Source organism: Eurytemora carolleeae, unplaced genomic scaffold (assembly GCF_000591075.1).
Source record: "Eurytemora carolleeae unplaced genomic scaffold, Eaff_2.0 scaffold787, whole genome shotgun sequence".
NCBI classification, from domain to species: Eukaryota; Metazoa; Arthropoda; class Copepoda; order Calanoida; family Temoridae; genus Eurytemora; species Eurytemora carolleeae.
In genome coordinates, this window is record NW_019396945.1 from 5039 (window position 1) to 17043 (window position 12005).

Here is a 12005-nt window from a genome sequence, read left to right on the forward strand (position 1 = left end):
ATTATTATGATTATTATTTTTATTATTATTATGATTATTATTATTATTTTTTTTAATTTTTTTCTCCTATACTTATGTGAACAAAGAGTGTTTTTTATAAATACTTTAAATAAATGCATTCAACTAGAAGTATAAAAACAAAACGTTCTACATATACTGCCTTTGTACTCTTTGTGCTTGCTATTCAATGGACTTTCTATGACTTTATGACTGAAGTGGTCGGCGTTGCCCGTGGAATTTAAAAAACACAAAAAAAAAATTTTTGAAAAAAAGGCCAGCCAATTTATTCCAGCCGTTTGGCCAGCTAAAGCTGATATACAAATGTTATATATGAGTGAAGAGCTTTTTTATTTATATATAGATAACGCTAATCTACCATGGTTGATCTCGATATCCGTTGTGACAACTTTTGCATTTTAGGATAATTTAGCTTAATCCCTTGATCTTAGTTTTACTACCCCACATGTTCCCACCACAGAATATTGAAGAGCAATTGATGAGATGTAAACAGAGGTCAATATAATTCCATCTGATCAATCCCAAATGTTGATTGATTGATATTAGTGGCAGAAATGAACCATGTTGTTATTGTAAACAATTGGAAGTATAATGTCAAGCTGTAGAAAAAATTCCATACTGCAGAATGTTAACTGTATATCATAATTTATATCTTATATTCAATACTAATATTTACATCTTTTAACTCCCCAAATGCAGTACACATTTCTGAATTGTAGTACACGTACACAAAAACTTGTCAAAGTTCACAATGACATATGCCCCTAAATGTACCTTCAATCCCGATACCATTTGGGATCAGAATGGGATTATATGGAACCCACGACACAAAAAACCGATCACTGCATGATCCCCAGGATTTACAAAACAAAAGTTTTTACCTCTAAGTTTTAAACTTTATTCTTTAAATCCAGTTTAAAACTATTTAACCCTATTCCCACACACACCCAAGCTACAATATATAAAAGTATATATAAAGGAATTGAGTTTTTGCCTCAAACTAAAATCTTCTGATTCCAATATCTTTGCAATCTTTTGGTGCAAACCTTTGATATTTCAAACTTAGATTATTTTATCTATAAGTTTTCATAGTTTCAAATATCTAAGGTCTAAGACATTGGGTTTCAAAGATATAGAGATTAGAAAATCAGACTGTGTGACAAAAACTCAACTTCTTTTTTATCTTTTCAGGGTGAGTAAAAAAAGGGTGAATAGCGAGATATTGCTCATAGTAAATAATTTGTTTATGGTAATCTCATTTTTGACAAATATGTAAATGAAACTTTTGAGTTTTTATCTCATAAACCCTATAAAAAAATCAGCGAAACTATTTTTTACTCAAAATAAGATGTTTAAAAAAACAGAGTGCGGGAATATCTCTCTCTCTCTCTCTCNTCACTCCCTGTTTGTTTGTGTGTTCATTGGAATTCCGAAAAAAGTGCTTTCACAAAAAATTCTTTAAACAAGGAAATTGGCGCATTCACGACCCAAATATGGGCTTCAGGGCTACTTATATTCTTTAAAATGCGGGAATATATATTACTCTGATTTCACCCCCGGCCCACGTAGGGTAGGGGTGCTTTGTAGAATCAAGGCCTCGAGGTTTTTACCCCCTGTCACGTGATCCACCTGAGTCCTCTGATTGGCTTATCGACTGAGAATGATGCGACGAGAAAACCTCCGGAAAGTGCATATATCAGCTGAGAGGCTTAGTGAGCTTTGTCAAGCCGTAGTAATAACTTCTCACCTGCAGGACAAAGGAAGGAAGGAGACTAAACAATAGAAAACATAATCAAAGAAGAAGGAAAAAAGAAAGAGGAAAATGAAAGAGGAAAAAATTTGTTTTAAAAAAACTTTCTAACCTGTGAAGTAGGAAAATTCCTTTTTATCTCCAACACAAAAAACTGTTTCACACTACGAGATAATTTTGTTAAAAAATGTTGAAATTTCGTTGAGGTAAGAAACTTTTAGCCTATCTAATATTATTAATAATTATTTATGCTGCCTTGATATTTTTTTTTAAAAATATGTTAGATCAATAAATTAAATTTGAGCTCTAATTGTAGTAGAATCGAAAGAAATATATTGTAAAGGTAATGAAAGCTGAACTATTGCTTGTTTACTATTCATATTTTTACAAAAGTTCTTCGACGTTTCCTATATCTAAAGCTAGTATTAAATGTGTTAGTTTCCATGCTTGTAATTAACATAATTTGACATGTAAAAAAATAGCAATCTAGACATTTTTACAACAGCCATTTTGAAAAGTTAGATTCAATTTACAACCTTTTAATCTCAAAGAAGAAGAAAATTTGTTAAACGGTCAAGCCGGAATTTTCCGCATTTTTCTTAAAGTCTTAAAATGTCGTCTTCCAAAAATTAACATTTTTTTCCCCGAGCTAAGCTTCTTAAAGAATTTGACATGAAAAAGTGGCCTGCTCTAATTTTGTAAGTTATGTAGATGAAAAAGATGAAAAAGATTTAAAAGAAAATTAACTTTCGATTACTTTTTACATTGCTGAAATAGGTTTAGTACTGATTAACCTACTCCAAATTAGAATCTAAGTTGGAAAGATGTTTTCGCAAACATTCAGAGTACAAATTGTCCGAAGAAACACACATTAAAGTGTTTTGTGTAAAAATTAAAAATTATTATAATTTGGCAGAACAATGATCAAACCAAACTAGGGTTTTATTAATAAAGACTTGCAGCAAGTGAAATTACTATATTCCGGTTAAACTCATCGCTTGTATTATTATATTTATTATTGATTATTAGTATTATTATTATTATTATTATTATTATTATTATTATTATTATTATTATTATTATTATTATTATTATTATTATTATTATTATTATTATTATTATTATTATTATTATTATTATTATTATTATTATTATTATTATTATTATTATTATTATTATTATTATTATTATTATTATTATTATTATTATTATTATTATTATTATTATTATTATTATTATTATTATTATTATTATTATTATTATTATTATTATTATTATTATTATTATTATTATTATTATTATTATTNAAAATTCAATTTTCGCAAATTTGCAAATTTTTTTGCAGATTCTAAAAGTAGAGCACAAGAGCTTTCTAATGATGTATCATTTGTCATATTTGGACATAAAACATGGGATTTAGAGGGGGGGTCAAATTGACCCCCCCCCCAGCGTATCCTGGTTTTCAAGTACCCCAGCGGGGATAGGGTTAAAAAGGAACTAACCCTATAAAGATCACAAAGATAGATAGATAATTATAGATGTATTATAAACGTCAAGATAAAGCTTAGAGCATATAACAATAAATATATAGATAGATAGATATAGATGGTTGGATATACTTATACTAGGATATTGAAAGATAGATAGATAAATAAATAAAAAAAATATAGTTATTGTATAAAAGATAGATAGAAGATAATAAGATTGATTTATAGATGGAAAATTTATAGAATTAGTTACTACATAAATACGAAATAGACAGATAAAAAGAAAGCATAATTTATATACAGATAATAAGAAAGGTAGATAAATAAATAAATTGAATATATGAATTGAAAAAATAATAACATACAAACAGAGAAATAGATAGATAAAAAGATAAATATAGAGATAAACGTAGAATTGGAGATAAACGAAGAATTAGAGATAAACGTAGAATTAGAGATAAACGTAGCATTAGAGATAAACGTAGAATTAGAGATAAACGTAGAATTAGAACTAAATAGAAACATAGATGAGTAGATTGAAAAATTCAAAAACATAGAGATAAATAAATAAGAAATTAGATTAATTAATTAATATAAAGATGGATAGAAAGATAGATAAATGATCTAAATCTAAACTCTATGTTTACGGTCTACCCGTCAAACTAATTAACCTTGGCTTCTATAATTAAATCTATATTTGACCCCGGGAAGTGGTTGCGTCAAGATATAAGATATATGCGTAACCTTAGTATATTAGCGAACTCAGTAAACTTAGTAAATTCATTCGTTTTTTCATCCTTGCAACTAATGTGAACCTTTGAAATTTCAAACTTTGACTATTTTATCTAACAGAAAACATCTACATCTATATATAAATTTGGCTTGTCTGTGTGCTTGTTTGTATCCAATAAACGTCAAAACGGCTGAACCGATCGGGCCCAAGTTTTTTGTGGGACATCACGTGACCACAGGGAAGGTTTATGAATGATAAATATTAAAAATAAATGTGTTTTAAAGGTTTTTAATATTGTAAAAAAAATTAATTCTTGAAAATCCGCGAATTTTTTTTAAATCCTCATAATTTTTTTCTTCTTTGTTTTAAAATGTAAACAAAAAGAACATGTTTACAATTTTAATAGAAGATGGGCGCGAAGCGCCCTAAAAGCCTAGTATCTATACATAAATTTGGCTTGTCTGTCTGTTTGTTTGTATCCAATAAACGTCAAAACGGCTGAACCAATCGGGCCCAAATTTTTTGTGGGATCTCGCGTACCCCCAGGGAATGTTTATGAATGATGAAAATAAAATAAAATTGTGTTGAAAAGCTTTTTATTTTTGTAAAAAATTTTCAGATCTTGAAAATCCGCAATCTTTTTTTATAAAATCCGCGAAATTTTTTTTTTCTTTGTTTTTCAATGTTACATTAAGAGCATGTTCACAATTGAGATAGAAGATGGGCGCGAAGCGCCCTAAAAGTCTAGTATATATAAATTTAGCTTGTCTGTTAGTTTGTGTCCAATAAACGTCAAAACGGCGGAACCGATCGGCCCCAAATTTTGTGTAGGACCTCACGTGACCCCAGGGAAGGTTTATGAATGATCAAAATTTCAAAAATTAATGTTTAAAAGCTTTGTATTTTGATAAAATTTTGAAAGTTGAAATCCGTAAACTTTTTTTGTCTACTGTAAAAAGAGAAGATGTTCACAGATAAAGCCACAATTAAAAGTTGAAAAAGAAGATGGCCCAAAGCGCCCTAAAAGCCTAGTAATTTAAAATATGAAAGGTCTACAGCATCAGGTTGTAAAATGTAGGAATGATTAACTTTAAATTTTTGTCAAGTAGAAAAGTTTGATTTTTAAGACAAGCTTCACATTGAAATATTTTTTAACGAGAAAAAATAGTTTACAATGTTTTTGCCGCAGCCATGAGCCAAGCAGTAAAAGAACTATAGGGAGTTCTTACTCTTTTAGAAAAAAAACTTTGCAAATACAAATAAAAATTAATTTGATCAAAATACAGCATTAAATTGTTTGATTCCTGTTACAGCAGTTTTACTAAAAATCTGGAATATACTAGATCTCTGTAATTCGAGAAGTTTATTAGGAAAAAATTTGCTTATGCATATTTAATATCTTTCAATAAAAATAAACAATATTAATACTTTTGTCTTGATTCAAACAGTTTATAAAATGTGTTTTGTCTATTTGTCCGACAATAACCTCTTAAGAGCTGTAAAATTTGCACAAATCAGTTCAAAAGTAAAACTAAGAAAAAAGTGTGGTATGTATAACACGCAGATACTGATTTATAAAAAAATGCAACTAGTTTTTTTATCACAGAAAAAAAGTATATTTTTCTACATACAGCGACAATTTGGTTTACATTTTGTACCTACAAAAATTAATTGTTTAATTAAAAGATCTGTTTTTTTGAAATAGAAAAATTAATATTACTAAAAAATTTCATTCTAAACAAAACGTGATACACAGAAAAAAAGTAAAAATATGATTACAAAAAAAATTTGTTATCAAGTAAACTTTACATTTTTAAAAACATGTTATCTAAAACTTATTGTTTTTAAGTTAAGAAACTAAAAAATTTATCTGAGCAAAGAAATAGTTAAAGGAGGAGAGTCAATTTCTAGATTTTATTCCGTTTCTTGGTTTTTTAAATAAAGAAAAGTATAGTTACCGTATAACTTATAAAATTTTAATCTTTTAATACGGATATCTTTGCAACCTCATGTCGTACTTTTTTGATATATCATAGAATAGATTCTGCTATGATCCTTTTGGTCAAAGTTTAAATTATCAAAAGTTACAAAACAGGTTTCAAGATCAAGAAAACTAATGTTTGATTTTCCTCCCTTAAACCGTCCTTGAAGATACAAAATACTGAAGCCGCAAGTTTGATGCACGGTTTCTAGTTTCGAGTATTTGAAAACAATGTTGAGGCGGTAATTTAAATTTTAGAAAATAAAAAAGTTTGAAAAAACATTTTTAACAAAAATATTGACTTCTAAAAACTTGCCTCACGCAATTCTCGAAACCCAGATTCTGATACCGAGTATCAAAAGTTTCGGACTCTACAGATTTTGATTTTCTTATGATGTACTTTATCACAGAATAGAGAAGATAAGTAGTCTTGTCTTCTCTGTTTACAGTTTTAGTTGCATTTTCATTTAGTGGACTCAAGGATACAATTGTTAAAAGTGATTTTAAAGGGAGTGTTCGCGGTTTAAAGTTTTAGATTTAAAAGTCAATAATGATTTCACTTTCATGCTCATTTTAATCCTGTAAACCTGAAGCGTAAAATTTTCGTATTTTTCGAAAATTTTAGTATTTAATGTTTTTTTAGATAGTTTGGAATAATAGATTAAAACTAAGTTATGTGTTTATTTAGCATGCACAAAATAAAATTCAACCACCGGATCATGTTTAAAAAAGTAGGGTTTTGAGCGCTTCGCGCCCATCTTCTATTTCAACTGTGAACATTTTCTTTTTGTTTACATTGTAAAACAAAAAGAAAAAAATATTGAGACAAGCTAAGTATATATATAGATTTCAGGTCGGCATTAAGGTCTCATCCTTCGTTGGTAATCCTGTACATGTATTCCTTGGATAAAATCCTGTACATGTATTCCTTGGATAAAATCCTGTACATGTATTCCTTGGATAAAATCCTGTACATGTATTTCTTGGATAAAATCCTGTACATGTATTTCTTGGATAAAATCCTGTACATGTATTTCTTGGATAAAATCCTGTACATATATTCCTTGGATAAAATCCTGTACATGTATTCCTTGGATAAAATGAAGATTTTGTATATTCGAATTCCTCTTTTTATTCATGTATCACAATTTCAACATAAATTCCATTAAAACTGAGTAACTGTGTTTTTCTGGAAACATATCTCATTTCTGTGACAGTTGTTTATATAATAATGTCAAAACTACTCATCCGGCATTTTAACGACGTAAAAAGTATATGTGGCAAAGTGTGTGTAGTGGAGGGGAGGGGGGGGGGGGAAATAATCGAAGAAAACAAATAGGAATCATCAGGTTTAAAACTTTTAATTTAGAAAAACCCCAATATCTTTCACATAAAGAATTAAGGGATCGTTGTGAATCGGGCATTATTGAGGGTCACTTAGATTACGCTTACAGTCCCTTTAGTTTTGATTAATTAAAACACAAATATATGTGTATGCGTGCACTTCTCATGCTTTCAATATGTTGGAAAATAATAAAAATACTGCGCATTTTGAATTCTTTTTATCTTTGATATCAAAGCTATCATTAAACCAGGCAGCTCCGATTTCTGACTTAAAGTACATTTAAATAAAATTTAATTTTAAAGCACAGTTGTATTCATACACAGCTTATCTTTATTTTGAGACAATTAAATTGTGTAAAAAAGGATTTGGTTTTTGTGTTAATAAATTCAATCTTGTCGTTCCAGTAACAGTACATTGGGCAAGAAGTGGACCAAGAGGTCGATTTATTGCATAGATTGTAGACGCCTAGCAGGGGTGTATACAGGCAGGGGCGTACGAAAGGGGGGCATTGGGTGCACGTCCCCCCATTACGGTTGATTGGCCGGGCCTCATTTATGAAATGATTATGTCGGGGAAAAAATGAAAAAAAATGACACTAAAAGGCAAGTTATTTCATCCTTTTTAAGTTTTTTTTAGTTTTTCATCATTCAGCAATTAAAATCATAAAACTTCTTTTATATTATATGCAAACGAACCTAATTTCTGTAGGAAAAAATGGTATTGATGAACTTTTGGAACTTTTTTGACACAAACTCAAATTTTCTAATCTCTATTTATTTAAAACCAGATGGTGTAAACCTTTGATATTTATGTGGTGTAAATTTAGGCTTTTTGGTTTAAAAGAATTCATTGTTTGAAATATCAAAGATCTACATCGGGTTGCACGGATATAGGAATTATAATTTTGCATCTCTGATATAAAGATAATAAACAAATATATGTTCTAAACCTAGCAAAGCCTAAGTATGAAAGAAATAAGAGTCTTCTATATAGATAAAAAAATAATCAATATTTTTTTCAAACAAAAGGGGTTTGTAAGGGGGCGCACAAAATCTTCCAGAAGTTGACAACAAAATTTCACAGCACTTACGCGCGCAAAAGGTGCCCCACATACACTGAACCTCCTGTACGCCCCTGTATAAAACAGGACTTTCCTATGTTGCTAGCGGAGGAGGGGTCTCACTCCCTACAGCCCTGCATAATTTATATAGTGTATATACGCCCCTGACTCCTATTTATCCAAGCTTGGTTAATTAAGAGTAAAGGGCAACAAGGATGGGGGGAGAGGGCGGGGGCAATTTTTTGCCCCCCCCCCCCCCACCATTTTCTTTCTTATTGGACAATCATAAAAACATTAAAAGTTTTTTTTTTCGTTTTTCTTATGTGCATATAATATGTTATATATCATTTTTCATTGGTGTCAAATTGGGAGTTTAGGGGCTTGGCTTTTAACTTTCAAGATTTGATAAAAAAAATCAATAGATTCGAATAGATACGATCTCACAAACATTAAACAGATATCATTATCAACATAATTTTTTTAACTCGACTTAGTATTGAAAAACTTTTATTGCAGACGTATATTGAATAAATATTGCAATTAGCTGGATACTAATACATGTTTTACAGATATTTTTACGTGATATCTTATCAAATTATTCTCTGAAGTTTGATCAAAATCTTTCAAATTTGAGACGCTTATCTTCTTTTATCAATTAACATCTTTAATTAGATTCATTCAGCGCAATTTTAAATACATTTATTAAACATAAAGAAGGGAAAAAATTAGTTTTGAAAGAAAGAGAAAGTTTTAATTGTGGTCATAAAACTTATTTTTTACCAAGATGGAAAATATATGTTATGATATGCAAAGAACCCTTTAAACGTAAAACGATCAACGATCGTTTTGTTTACGATTAACGAACTATCTTTAATTTAGAGATCGCCACTTTAACACTTGATGTCGATATCCAATGTGGGTACTTTTGAACTTTTGATTCCTCAATTAATGTATGACCACTTCTGAATATTGATGAGGAGTTAAATTGATTCGCAGGTCTAAATAAGATTCACAACACACAACAGTTCTGACCTTTGAGATGTCAGATATCTGCCGTGAGCATTTTATATATATATATATACATATACATATACATATATGTATAGGTATATGTATATATATATATATGTATATTTATACATAAATATATTTAAATATTTACAAACCTAATGATTTAATTTATAAATCATAAACTATTAGATATATTTCTACAGTAGAGTAATTTTGCTTACTTCATCTATTTAAAACTTCTTATGGCTGAATGCGTCTTTCAGTCTTATAAAGATTTATTTTTCATATGGTTATACATCTGATGAGGATAAGAAAATTAGTGCTTAAGGCGACTTATCAGTGTACTTTACTGTGTGAAACTTTTTTAACCAAACCCTAGAAAATATTTTACTAATATACTAACTTTTGTTTTGAAATAAAATCTTGTGGTCAGTTATTATAATCAGTTGATTTGTAAAGACCAGAAAAGTCGAAATTGGATACATTTGTAGATCATGACCTGAAAGCGTTCAGTTATTCCAAGTCGAGTTAAAAAAAAATATTAATTAAAGTTGAATATCTTTATGAATCTTTCAATATTAATTATATACGGCTCTTGTGGTACCAGTCAAACAAAAAATTGAGCTTTAATTTTTTTGAAGTTTTTCCCTTAGATACGTTGTTCTGATCTTTGGGTTATCATCTACAAAATTCTAGAAGTGACATATAACTATTCTGTCATATCTGTAAAATCTATGGTAGAGATAAGAATAATGACAGTTGAGAATTCATATTTTCATTTTACATAGTTCTAAAATTTATGAAATATGGTGATTATGAATTCAGTTTATATCAGACGACCCAAGTTCTAATAAACATCAACTTGTAAAATTAAAGAGTTAAGATGATTAAATTTTTCCCGGAAAATGTTTTTAACTATTTGATAAAAGAGCTCAAAGAGTAAGCACCATATTTCTACGGGGATTTCCATGTTGTGGTCTGACTGCTTTGTTTCTTCAAAATTTATGACAAAATTGTCAAAATTTTCTAATTAGAAGTTTTTTTTTTATGACGTTTAATTCATTTATTTATTGGAACACCTTGAATATTAATATTGTCAAGTTAAGAATTTCAAATATTTCAGATATTAAGTGTGGCGGGTTGAGTATTTGAACCGGGGAGAAGAGCGGGATCCTCGGAGCAGATTTATCCGTCCCTCCAGTTCAAACCTATACCCTGATCAATCCAACCCTCCAGTTTAAATCTAAACCCTGAGCAGTCTCGAACCCGGAAAGAGAATATGCGAACAGGGTTTTATACAATGAACCCCAAGTTGAATTAGAGCAAGATAAGTTTTGGATAATCCATCTGTTGAATCATGTATATAGATGGGGAGAAAAATGGCGGGTCTAATGTTAAGACGGAGAACGGAAAAAATCCTAATTGTGAAAAAGAAGAAGAGGAAGACAACCAACCCATTGTCCCGCCCCCAGACGGTGGCTGGGGTTGGGCTGTCGTCTTTGCCTCATTTATGATACATGTTATAGGTAAATATAGATTTTGTAAGCTTCCAGTTATATATCGGTTAGTACCATTCTCCTAATTTCTTTAAACTAAAATCTAATTTTTTTCCTTCACGATTTCGCACTAAAAATTCTGTTCCTGAAAACGAATAATATTGATGATTTTTCTAATGAAAAAAAATGGCACAAATACTATTTTTTACGGGCATTAACCACTATCTTACGAAATTTGTAAAAAATCCTTCCCAACCGTTAAATCCCTATTAGATGCCTGAGATTCAAGATTTTATTGTTTGTGTTTAGTTATATCTTCTTTCCACTCAGTTTAAGCTTACAAGTGATTGCAAATATTACTTTTTTAAATAGGGTTACCCTTAAATTAAAAGACTGCTCGATTGTATTAACATTAACAATTAGGATATCTGAGTGTTGAATAAGAATTATTTAGATCAAATTCTGTTAGATTACTAAATTCAAAATATTCTTTTAAGACGGAAGTGCATTTGATATTTGAAATCGTATTCTTTGTGCGGTACATTGAAGTTTTTTCTCTTTATGATCTATCCGACTTAAACATGAAAAAAAACCTTAATGCCTTAACCTTTTCTGTTTATTAAGTTTACTTCTAAAAAGTAAAATTTAATGCCGAGGACAAAATTCAACCTTCTGATCATCATAGTTATAGAGCTACTGGACGTCATATAAGTAGAAACTTATCTGGATATCTCTGTACGTCGATAACTATGAATCTTAAATACTTTTTTTCAGTTGTTAGCAAAACAACTTAAAAAGCGGTTTAAATAAAAAAATTTCAGATTTTTACGATTAAAATTGAAGACAACATATTCATGAAAGATATTTTTTCTTAAATGGCTTGCGTTTGCGTATCCTGTTTGAAGCGTTTGAGTATCATGTTTTCACTTTTTATGGGAATTGAGTCGTTGTGACCAAATCTGATTTTCTAATCTCTATATCTTTACAATCGTAGACCTTTGATAATTCTATCTTTGATTCTCATAGATCAAATAGTCTCAGATTTAAATGTTTAAGTCTTATACCACCGGGTTGCAAAATATACAGAATATCTGGATTCTCATAGATCAAATAGTCTCAGGTTT

At 29.5% G+C, this 12005-nt stretch overlaps 1 protein-coding gene across 2 annotated transcripts in view; it reads left to right on the plus strand.

Annotated features, from left to right (window-relative positions):
• The first annotated feature begins 1767 nt into the window (after positions 1 to 1767).
• Positions 1768 to 12005, plus strand: part of LOC111710386 (monocarboxylate transporter 12) — a 34447-nt gene continuing 24209 nt past the window's right edge. The window contains exons 1-2 of one of the 2 annotated variants that reach the window (XM_023484466.1): positions 1768 to 1974; positions 10509 to 10911. In XM_023484466.1, the coding sequence (XP_023340234.1) occupies positions 10743 to 10911 (169 nt within the window). In that variant the 5' untranslated portion in view covers positions 1768 to 1974; positions 10509 to 10742. The remainder of the gene's footprint in view (positions 1975 to 10508; positions 10912 to 12005) is intronic. The other variant, XM_023484465.1, reaches the window with a different exon arrangement.